This window comes from Azolla caroliniana, unplaced genomic scaffold, assembly GCF_043228905.1.
Source record: "Azolla caroliniana isolate FFs.n. ecotype wild unplaced genomic scaffold, voAzoCaro1.0.p SCAF_22, whole genome shotgun sequence".
Classification (NCBI taxonomy): domain Eukaryota; kingdom Viridiplantae; phylum Streptophyta; class Polypodiopsida; order Salviniales; family Salviniaceae; genus Azolla; species Azolla caroliniana.
Window position 1 is genome coordinate 1,018,352 of NW_028230457.1, and position 12,545 is coordinate 1,030,896.

Here is a 12,545-nt window from a genome sequence, read left to right on the forward strand (position 1 = left end):
TTGTCCACGTGGCAACAGGCCCCACGCCCCAGGAGAAGGAGGTTGGTGGGAGTATGTCACGTGACTGATTTTTTTTGGGACTCCCAAAAAAGTGCTAATATTTTTGCAAAAAATAGATATTAAAAATAGAAATAAATTCAAGCCCACGTGAAAAAAAAAACAACTAGGGGTGATAATGTTTTTGTGTTTTAATTTTTTTTGTAAAAACACATTTTATTATGGTTCAATATGATTAGTTATCCGTTTTAATTGCTTGCATAAATAAATAAATTTGTTTTGCTTTTTTATTTTTAAATTGATTTGGTAAGAAAAAAAAAACTTACAAGCAAAATTGATTTCGAAAAACAAAAACACTACTTCGCATTATTTAGCAAAAAGTATGTATTCTAATCAATTTAGTTTTTCCATAAAAACTCTTTTTAATATGGATATACAAAAAATATATATGTATTTCTGTTCTTCATTGTATTTAATTTTAATTTTAATTCCTTATTTCTAATTTCTAAATTCCGGATTTTAATCTTCAATTTCTGATAATTTATTACTAATGTCTAATTGTTAGTTCTCTGAAATTTGATGTTTGACTTCTACTCATAATTCCTAATAGTTGATAAGTTTTGAAATTTAATTCCTAATAATTGCTAAAGTTTTGGATTTTCATCTTTAATTGTCGATGATTAATTCCTAATGATTACTTGTTAACCTCTAATTTGTAATGGTTAATTCTAATTAAATTAACTGTTTAATTGTTAATGTCTACTTTTTTAATTGGAATAATCTAACAATTTTTATGTTTTATTTTTTTGCATTTAATTCCATCGATTTTTTGTCGGGTCTGATATTTTTTTATCACAACAAATCAATTTGATTTCCTATTTAATTAAATTTTCGCAAAACAAAAAATTGAATTAGGAGCAAAATAAATAAGCAAAAAAATACAGATATATATGTATTTCTGATTGAATCGATTTATGTATGTATATATTTCATTAAAAATTAAAAAATGAAATAAAAAAGAAAAGAAATTAAGCTTCTTTTTTAGCTTTGTCTCTGTTCTGCAGCTGCTGCTAAATTTAGCAGAGCTTCTATCCATCCATCCATCCATCAATCCATGGCTTCTTCTTCTTCTTCTTCTCCATCTTCTTCTGCTGTCTTCTTCTTCTTCTTCTGATCCTGGTTCTGATTCTGATCCTGAAAACAGAGGTATGTCTTCACTGTCTCTGTCTCTGTCTCCCCCTTTTTCTTTCAATTTCTCAATTCATGTAATTCTCGGCCTGATTTACCCTGCTATCTCTCAAGTTTCTGCTCATCTCTGTTCTGTTCTGTTTCTGTTTCTGTTCTGTTCCATGTCCCCTCATCCATTCGTTTTAGGGTTCCATGTCTCCTCATCCATTCGTTTTAGGGTTCCCCTGCTCCATGTCTCCTCTTTTTTTTGTTTTCTGTTTTTTTCTTCCTCTTTCTTCTTCTGCTGCTCTGAAAAAATCCTCTCTTTCTTCCTCTCTGCTCTGTCTGTGTCTGTCCTATTTTTGTTAGGGTTAGGATCTCTGCTATTAAGATTTGCTTCTGTTTCTGCCTTTCTGGAAAATCTCTGCTCCTTTTCTTTATGTTGTTTAGTTGTTAGGGTTAGGGTTAGGGTTTCTGTTTAGATTACTTGCTTATTCTTGTCGTCGTGACGATCTGACTGTCTTATTCTGTCCTCGTCTATTCTTTTATGAATTTCTAGGAAACCTGTCCTATTTTTTTTTGGTGGTTTTATTTGATTTCACAGACCTTCAGGATTTAGGGCAAGGATTTCTGGTTTTTCTTCTTTTGTGGGAAATTTTCCCTTCTTTTTCCTACTATTTGAGTCTGATCTCTCTCTCTCTCTCTCTCTCTCTCTCTCTCGCTCAATACAGGAAGGGGTTAGGGTTTTCCTTTGGTGAGAAAATTTTGTACATTCTTTTTCTCTGATTTTTTTTTGTTTTGATCTCTGTCAGAGAGCAGGGCTTAGGGCCCGAGCCTGAGGCAGATGGAGATGGAGATGGAGATTGCATCATCCAAGAAGAGGCTTCGTCCTGATGGAAGGCTTCTAAATACTGCTCTACCCAAGAGGGTATATATACTCTCTGATCCAGGTTCAATTTTCCGCCCTTCTCCATCTTCATCCTCCTCCTCCTCTCCATCTTCTTCTTCTTCATCTTCGTCTGATGATGATCACATGACCACCACTTCTTCCACAGTGCAAGATACTATGCATGACCATGGATATGGCCTCAAAAGAAACCATAGCCTAAGCACTGATTCAACCCTGACTGTAAGAGAAGCAGAGAGATCTAGCCTGGACATGAGAGAAACAGAGGATTCTTCGAGCATGAACATGAGAGAAGCCGAGCATTCCACTTTTGGGATGGCTCATCTGAGACCACCTTACCATGGAATCAGCAAAGAAAACTACAGCTGCCGAGACCCATCTGGGCACAAGAAGTTCAAAGGAAACGACAATTGGTTCTCGGATCATGATGCATCGAGGAAACAGAGCTGGATGGATTCCGAAGCCGAGGTTAGTGATTTGACATGTGAAATGAATCACAAGTCATGTGGTTATGACTTGAACTCTTCAATGCTACATGAGGTAGTCGGCGAGCCATACGTAGTGAACACAAGGATTCATGGGTGCACGAAAGATTTAGGGTTTCTGAACTCTCGGTCTTCGCCATTGAAGCCTAAAGCAGAGGATTCGCCTTGCGGTTCGAGTGGAGCCTATGCCTTGCCTAAGATGGTTGTAGACAGCGGAAGACATCTGGAAAGAGATACAAAATGGTCTTATGTGATCGATAAGATGGAATCCGCATCGGCTCGTGGAGAGAGGGAACTCCCCGCGAATAACTCCTTTGCCGAAGACACAAGCTCGAGGCGCGGATTCTCCAGTATATTCCCTTCGGTTGGCAGAGCTTTTTCGACAAGCACGCAAAATACGTATACAAAAGCGAAATCTCTCATGAAAGCAAATTTAGGTCAGAGCGATGGAGGAGGAGCTTCTTCTTCTTCACATCAAGAAAGCCCTTGTAGTTCTCAAGGTTCTTCACCGCCTCGGCCCCGACCACCATCATATGTATTATCATCGGGTCGGAAGAGCCTTGAAGAAGGTTAGTTTATATTCCTCATTTCCTCTTCCAGGATTGCAAACTTGTTTTGTTTTTTGTTCTTCTTTATAAAAACCATGCGGTTCTTCTCCTTCACAGAATCTATGCCTCGTTTCGCCAGAAAAAAAGAGTACATATTTTTAATCAGGAAGTAGACATTGAAACATGTTTTTTGATCTTGAAATGCATCTTGCTTGTTTCATGAAGCAAAATGTGCCTTGCTCCATGAAGCAAAATGCATTTTCTCTTCATTAAACCGGATGTGTTTCTCTTCATACTAATTGAATTCCATCTTTAATGTCGCTTTCTGATTAAAAAATTACATATTTTTAATCAGGAAGTAGACATTGAAACATGTTTTTTGATCTTGAAATGCATCTTGCTTGTTTCATGAAGCAAAATGTGTCTTGGTCCATGAAGCAAAATGCATTTTCTCTTCATTAAACTGGATGTGTTTCTCTTCATACTAATTGAATTCCATCTTTAATGTCGCTTCCTGATTAAAAAATTACGTATTTTTAATCAGCAAGTAGACATTGAAACATGTTTTTTGATCGTGAAATGCATCTTGCTTGTTTCATGAAGCAAAATGTGTCTTGGTCCATGAAGCAAAATGCATTTTCTCTCCATACTAATTGAATTCCATCTGTAATGTTTCTGGTGCAGAGGCTAGATCGGGTCGAAGAGCCCCTACCATTGATCAAGATTTCGAAGAATACTTCTCGTCACTCATGCTGTAAAGAAAACAAGTGAGATGGTTACCACCTCTTTTCTCATGTACATTTCAGAAAAATACAGAGTCGGTACATCATACATGCATGCATGCATGTGTGCATCTAACATTTGCGAGAAAAGAAACTACTTCTAGCATTCGAGAGCAACTTTGCCACAGGTCAGTCCTACATTCTATATATCTTAATGCTCAAAAATATGCACGTGGTTTGTATTGCATCTACTCTCAATGCATTTTTTTCAGCTCAATGATGGCAAAATTTGGCCTTTCTGCATTTATTCAAAAGGTCCATTTGTACATGTTTTTTATGTCAGTTTTATCAGTTCAATGACAATTTCCAACTATATATTCTATTTATAGACCCATACGATATGAATCATGATATCATAGAATCTGAGCGAGAATTACTCTTCTCTGCTTACTCGTCACTGCTTTTTTCACTATGACTTCTTAGTATAAACTCAATTTTAATCTTATTAGTCCTAAGGATTGAACCTACTCAGAGATATTAGACCGTTGCATGTTGCACATAACATATAGTTCCATGGATTGCATCTACTCAAGAGATATCATACCGTTGCATGTTTTTTTTTATTAAACACCAATGTCGTGCTTGATGGCATGGTGATGTTGGGACACTTGGGAATTAATGAGATATATAAATTGGAAATCCTAAATTGCGATGCTTAGTATATGATATAATATTCAGAATAAAAGTCTAGATTTAAGGTGTTGTCAAAAGATTGGAAAAAAATGAGGCGCAGAGACAAAAGAAGAAAGAATAGAGAAAGATCATCATGATTTTGTGACAAGAGACATCAAAAGCATTCTATTCTTCTTATTCATCATCATATTTGTCATGACTCATCGTAATGGTCATTTTCATATCGATTGTCATCATATCCATTCGGCTATGGGATGAATGGTCATCTCTTTCGAGATACCACTCGATATCAATATATACCACTTGATGGAATGTGGCATTATGTCAAATGTATATATAGCTTTGTCATGTCATTATCTAATCTAGAGACATGGAAATCATAATGCCACATCTTTAAATACCAGTAGATATATAGTCTCTCCTACATAGTTCAGTTTTCTGCTTCCTTCTTTTTGTTTTGGGTTGTAGCATCTATTGTAAAAAATCATGCTTACTTTTGTTGTTGTTTGGGTCTTAGTTTGATCTATTGTTAACTTTTAGATTTGTTTGGATTTTGTTGCAGGCTTCTCAAATTTGTAGATTTTGTATAGAAAGTATGAAGTGCCTCAAAATGGCATAAAAAAAGACGATGTTAAATCGCTGTGATTTAACTTTTTTGATATCGGCTTGCAAAGAGACGATGTTAGGCTTCATGCTTCACTTACCATTCTGTTGTTGGTCTTGTTGAATATCGTATTCCTTGTATTCTTCAGTTTTGTGTGAGGTGTGAACCATTTGATGGCACAAAAGGAAAAACAAAACAACTGATGGAAGTGATTGGTATTAGCAAAATCGTTGTAGAGTGGAGTTTTGTACATTTGAATATGTTTTATATGTTAAAACTTATGTATCCAAATATTTGTTTCTCAATGCTATATCTTAAAAGGTATCTGCATCTCCAGGTATGGCACCTTCTCTTGGAGATCATGAAATACAAATTTGGGTAAGCAAAATGACTTATTGGTGTATACTCTTAATAAGATCTCATTTTGCTCTGCACCTCATCATGAAACTCTCCTTTTAATATTTCTAAGCAAGAAGTCATATTGTTCAACTAGAAATTGAATTTGGCTAAGCAATATGTGAATACTTTTTAAGATCTTGCATTGCTCTCTACCTCATTTGAGAAACTCTTGTCCCTTGCTCATAACACCTATCTTTGTTGGGTTAGGACAATTGGGGTTTATGATAATACTCTTACTTCAAATAGAAGTGTTCCTACATTTTTAGCCCACCCCCAAAACCCAATAAAATTATGATTCATTTGTGGTGTTTGCATACATGTGGCTTATATGCCCACAACTTTGGCCCCCCAAAAAATCACATAGGCTTTTTTCACATTCTAGTGTCATTCCAAAATTTGCTTTTTGGTTTGTCTTTGCTTTTGTTATGTTTTTGATCTTGAGCTCTTGTTCATGCCTTGGATTTTTGGGGGATGTCTAAAAATCTCTTCTTTCAAAAAAATCTCTTTTGATATCGATTGTACTTTCCAAAAGCCCATGCTTAATGCTGAGTGTGAAATGCCAATTTATGCTGATTGATTACTGCCTGGCTTCCTAGGTAAGTAATCCGATCGGGGCAGATATTGGGTAGTCAGTTTGAAAGTGTCCTTTCAAAGAGGGGAAATGTGTCAATTGGCACTTGATGTTGGGTAGTCACTTCCATGATAACCCATTAGATGAGGCCCATGTGAGGTTTCAATTCTTTGTTCCTAGATTATTCAATACTTCACCCTTGTTGCACAATAGGAGTTTCCTATGGGAACTCTTTTAACATATAAAAATTTCTAACATGGTAGCGTCCCTCCCCAACTAGCATTGCTGACCTCATGTATTTAACCCTAGCTAAAGATGATTTCTATTTGTATTTTTGAATTCTTAAGACTTCTATGGGTGAGCGCAAAATCAATTGCACAAGTTTGTAGATCATTCATAGTCCTGAAATGTACTGGTTGATTTGCCTAATTGATTCAATCTTCAAAATGGCAAAGCACATCAAAACACACTCCCCTCAAAAAGTCACTACAAGAGTGCAATATGTTATATTCATGAATCATAACCATAACTTATCATGAAATAGGGTTTTCATAGTTTTGCCTAATCTTATGCTAGAGTACATGCGAATTAATTTAAAAAGGAATGAGGGTATGAAGTGAATTACAAATCTATAGTGTGAGATAACTATTAAGTGTGTTAAACTTGACTAGTTCACATAAAGCAGTGAAGTGTAAACACACCAAGGCATCAAAACACCCACCCCTCAAAAAGTCACTTCAAAGAGTGCAATATTTTAAAGTGGGGAATTATGTAACATTCATAACCATAACTTATCATGAAATAGGTTTTTCATAGTTTTGCCTAATCTTATGCTAGCGTACATGCGAATTAATTTTAAAAGGAATGGGGTAGGAATTGAATTAGAAATCTATAGTGTGAGATAAGTTGACAACTGTTTAAGTGTGTTGTCACTTGACCACTTCACATCAAGTAGTGAAGTGTAAACACACCAAGGCCTACAAGTTTTTCTTATATAAGAAGATTACCTACCTTCTTATCAAGGGAGGCTTGACTTCTATTGAGACTATGTCAATGTGCCTATGCTTCTTGTTAGGTAAGCATGTGGAATCCTCGTGGAACCCAAGGTACGACTCACATTAAACCTCAATGGTATGGGAATCAAGGAGATTCGAGTTTTGACTTACATCATCGTTATGGAGTTGTTTGGTGGTCTGGCACCCCTCTTTCCTTTCTTTAGCCCATAATTATTTATGTTTGCCTTAAATAATTAGGTAGACTCGAACAATAACTTTGAGAATATGGGGGGGTTGAGGATTAAGGGTAGGGGTTAGGGTATGAAGGACTAGGCAAACAACAATGGTATGTCTAGCATGGTTGTTGGAGGCATTCAATGTTGAGGGGGGAAAGCTAAACATCATGCATGGTTGTATTGATGAAGAGTTCATTCACATTTCTAGAAAGCAATTGGTGTGTGGTGTAGCGAGTGAACATGGAGGGTGGTGCACGATTATTGCTACCACAGGAAGAAAATGCTTGCATATGAACCAATAATTTGTTGGCTAGTGGGGCTTGTTTTTAGGGTAGTCATAGTAATGGAATAACAGTGTCGTGACATGGGGTTCCCAAGGGTAAGAAGATGGGGAAAAGGATAGTGTAAGGTTTTTGGAATCTATATCTAATAATGAGAAATAAGATCAGTAGTCCAAATGCTTAAGTGACCCTTTCCATACGAATGCAAAAGAATGCGTATGTTATCAAACATTCTTATGTTTTTTTTTACACTTTTTACCTTAACTTGCTTACCTTAAAAAAACCTTATAATAAAGAATGAATACAAAAGTATGGTATTTACCATACTTCGAGGGTGTTTACCATACTCGAATGATTGAAACATTCTCAATGCGAATGCACGTATGGTTCATATTATGGTTAAGTCCATTGATTTGAGATTGATTTGAGGGAAAAAGGTAAAGTGTTTGAGTCTTGGGCATGAAACAAAGTAGTAAAACATGCATAAAAAAGAGAGGTTGCCTAAGGGTTTTGTCATTGGTATCCCCTGTTCTACTATAAAATGGGAGGGAGAGGCCAAAACAAGGGTTGTTAATTTTTGGGTGTTGGGGAATTGTTTGGAGTGAGGAAGAAAAGTGAAGGGAGTTTGTGTTCCCTTTATTTTTTGGTTTTGGGAAAAAAAACATTCATGAAAATCTGTGTGTATTCTCGTTTGGTAATTTGATTGCATTATGTTATTGGGCACACACCTTTTGGAGAATGCTTTTGAATAAATGCTTTGGGAAATAGAATAGGTAATCCTCTATGGAAAGAAGCTTTTAGTATTGGCTTTTTGAATATTGCATTTGGAACTTTAAGTTTGCCAAAATTTCCCAGGTTCTCACATTGTTTAATGGAAACCTTTCGGTAATGATCACTCACATTTGAGGCCTACGAATGGGACAATCAAGGTGCTATTATCATCAATTGTAGAATGACTACATAGATTCAAGGATAACACCTCGTTCTTGTCTATCCAAACCTTAGTTCCCATATAACCAATATTTATTGTTGTAATTTCTTTTGAGATAAAAATTGGCCAAAACTCAACATTAAGGGCTGATGTGATGTTTGTAATGTAGTATTCTAATTTTGTCCTTTTATTATCTTTCCACTTCTTTCTTAGTAATTTTAGTAACCTTTCAATTGTAACAACATATTGCATAACATCACTTCAAAGCATTAAAAAACTCTTTTATACCCCTTCTTTTGAACCATTCTTTGATGTCAAACCACTAGAGCAAATGGGATTTTTTTTTCTCTTGTGATTCTTTTGTAGCTCACATCCAACATTTCAAGCAAGATGTGGTTATATATGATTTGACATATTGTTGACTTTTGTAACATACATATACTATTTGTAGTGCCAATATTTGTATAGGTTTAAACACTTGTTTCCTAGATGATACTTGGTAGGAAGTGGTGGATTGAACTCTGAATCGTCCATCGAAAAATATATTTTAGATCTTAATCTCATTCCATTTATTAAGGTTAGAGATAGTGCCACCTCATACTTTGACTCCATCACTCAAGACTTAACGAGAAGGATACTAGTAAAAAAGATTAGAGTCATATGAGATAATGGAGTAAACATGGTAATGACAAAGGAAAGGGCAAGGAGCTAATGGAGCGCATACCATGGATGGTATATTCAGTCAAAAAAGAATTATCAAGGGAACTTAAATAGAGTAACAAAGAACAATTATCAAGTGTAAAGAATCGAGAGAGATTTAGTGCACTGGAAGATGACTGTGTGTTTGTACGTCAGACATAGAGAGAGAGAGAGAGAGAGAGAGAGAGATCAAACAAGAAACTGTATATTACTTCTAACTACAACTAAGTTACAAAGGGTTGGTTTAAATACCAACTAGGCTAGGGCAAATGCCCTTTCAACTATTTACAAAACTAGCTTGGTGTGTCCATGAGCTAGTGTGAAACCTATCTCTATGGGAAGTTGAGTTCGACCCTCAACACACCCCTTTGAACACAACTTCCATCTGTCGAAAAGTTGTTTTGGTTTAGTCTTCCGCGTACTTCGATTCGAATGAATTGGTTTCCAGCTTTCGTAATCCTACTCATCCTAACTCTTGTTCGGCTTTTTGGCTTCATGCTCCTTGTTCGGCTCAATTGCTACCATCGTACTTCGAATCATTTGGTCGGCTTCAATCAACTGATCGGCTACTTTCGTGTTGGTTGCTTATTGGTAGCTTCCGTGTCACATGTTGTACTCTCCCTCAAGCTCGGCAATGTGGATATCGTGAGACCAAGGTCGGATGCAAATTGCCGCACCCCTGTATTCAGCCTCCGTGCTCAACTGTGCAACTATCGGTTGCATCTTGCTGCTCCATTAGATCGCTCTACTGCCGAGGGAGAAGACGAATCTGGATGTCAATTGTCTATCATCCTTATATCTGGCCCAGTTCGCGTTTGTGTACCCTTCGAGTCGAATAAGCATATCAACTTGTACATAATGCCGTAATCCATCGTGCCACTGACATACCGAAGTATCCTCTTAGAGCAATCGCGATGGATATTTCGTGGGTTCTGCATGAATTGGCTAAGTAGGCCGACAGAATAGCTGAGGTCAGGTCGTGTGATGGTTAGGTAGATGAGGCTGCCGATCAGTTGGTGATACTGAGTTGGCTTGCACTCGGCTGTGCCGGAATCAACATTGAGCTTGAGATTACGGTCAAGAGGAGTAGACATAGGTTTGCACTCAGTCATTCCAAACTTGTAGAGTAAGTTGAGAACGTAGTGCCGTTGAGAGATTAGGATCCCGACTGGTGTCCGAATTACTTTGATGCCAAGGAAGTAATGGAGCTCGTGCATATCTTTCATTTCAAATCTGCCGAATAGGAGTGATTTCACCGTATTGCCTTCGGCTAGATTTAGTCCTCTGATTACCAAATCATCCACATATAGGATGATGACAATCGAGTTGTTCGACTTGTTTCAGATGTACAGGGAGTTGTCTGATTTCGACATTCAAAATCCGATTTGGTGAAGATACTGCGTGATCTTCGAATGCCAAGCACGCGGTGCTTGCTTAAGACCGTAGAGTAGCTTCTTGAGTTGGCACACGACTTTTGGATGAGTACGCGATTCAAAGCCAGGTGGTTGTACCATGTACGAGGATTCTCCTTGAAGAAAGGCGTTCTTGACGTCCATCTGGTGGAGATGCCACCCTTTCTCTGCTGTGAGTGCGATCATGGTCTGCACCGTTATCATCTTTGCCACCGAGGCAAAGGTCTCTTCGTAGTCGACTCCATGTGTTTGGGCGTATCCTTTCGCTACGAGTCGTGCTTTGAAGTGATTTGGGAGCCATCGGCATTGTGTTTCACTTTGTAAATCCATTTGCATCCAATCGCTTTCTTGTGCGGAGACCGAGGAACGAGATCCCAGGTCTCGTTTTTGCATAAGGTTTGCATTTCTTCATTCATCGCGTCGACCCATCGCGGGTCCTTGGCGGCTTCAGAAAAGGTTTCCGGCTCCCGTACAGTTACAACCTTAATCATAAAGGCATAGTGGTACGCCATGTACTCATCGTAGCCGTATCAACTTATGGGGTTCTTTCCACGGGTGGACTGATAGAGTTTTTCGTTTGCAGCCGCAATGGCTTTCTTTGCTCCATTTGTCTGGATTTCAAGGCCTTCAAACTCACTGTGAGTTGAGTCATTATCCATCAAGTCTTCATATTTTGGCATTTTCTCCTTCCCTTTGTCCAACTTCGGACTTGGCCGAGATGTGCTTTGATCGCTCGGAGGCTCTTGAGACCCACTAAACCTTGTCGTAATCGAGCTTTCTTCGAACATGTGCGTGAGACGATCTTCGTCTTCTATCTCTATTTCGGTGGATTCCGGGTCGAGCGGAATTAGAGTCGAAGTTGTCTCTGGTGCGTACCAGGATGCGGACTCGTCGAAAATGACGTCTCGACTTACTCGAGCTTTTTGAGTTGAGGGGTTATAGCACTTGTACCCCTTTTGCTCCAGTGAGTATCCTACGAGGATACATTTCTCCGACTTTGGGTCGAGCTTTTGTCGCGTCTCGTCGGGAATATGCACATAGGCGATCGAGCTGAAAATACGCACATGTGATAACTTAGGCTTCTTTCCGAAAAACATCTCATATGGGGTTACGTCGTGTACCCCTGAGGTTGTACACCTATTCATGAGGTACACGGCTGTGGTAGTTGCATTTGCCCAGTATGATTTTGGCAGGTTCTTCTCGTTCATCATCGCTTGTGAAACCTCTACTATGTGCCTATTTTTCCGCTTGGCTACGCCGTTTTGTTGAGGTGTGTGCCGGCATGAGAATTCTCATCGAATTCCTTTCTTTCAGAGATACGCCATACATTCGTCCGAGTAGTCTTTGCCTCCATTTGATCAAAGACATCGTACGTGCCATCATGTAGCCTTTTCGACTTCGTTTTTGAACCTTTGGAAGTGGCCGAACACTTCGCTCTTGTGTTTCATCGGGTAGATCCAGGTGTGCCTGGAGAAGTCATCGATGAACGTGACATAATATCGGCATCCTCCGAATGTGGCTGTTTGTGCCAAACCCCATACATTTGAATGTACAACATCCAGGATCCCTTTGCTCACATTTTGCTCTTTTGGAAATAGATGTCGGCGTTATTTTCCGAATTGACACGTCTCGCATACACCCGCAATCTCCTTCTTGGTAAAGTTCGGGAGTCCGATTACAACTCCTTTTGATTGCATATTCTGGGGCTTCTGGAGGTTGATGTGGCCAATTCGCTTGTGCCACAGTTTCAAGTCAGTTTCGACTTTGATGCCATTAGCAAACATAGTATACTTCACCTCGCTCGACTCGAGGATAAACATTTAGCCTTCTTAACGGTCGTGAGCTATGACTCGATTGCCTTTTTCAATGAAGCATCCGTCAATGTTGAATCGTACTTG

General features: G+C 38.3%; 1 protein-coding gene across 1 annotated transcript; it reads left to right on the top strand.

The window, feature by feature from the left end:
- The first annotated feature begins 1,987 nt into the window (after positions 1-1,987).
- On the top strand, positions 1,988-5,562 carry FHL (far-red-elongated hypocotyl1-like protein). Its single transcript, XM_087337223.1, has 3 exons — positions 1,988-3,125; positions 3,789-4,014; positions 5,082-5,562. Exons 1-2 carry the CDS (start codon positions 2,009-2,011, stop codon positions 3,860-3,862), a joined length of 1,191 nt encoding a protein of 396 aa, XP_087193349.1. The 5' UTR covers positions 1,988-2,008; the 3' UTR covers positions 3,863-4,014; positions 5,082-5,562.
- The last annotated feature ends 6,983 nt before the right edge of the window (positions 5,563-12,545 follow it).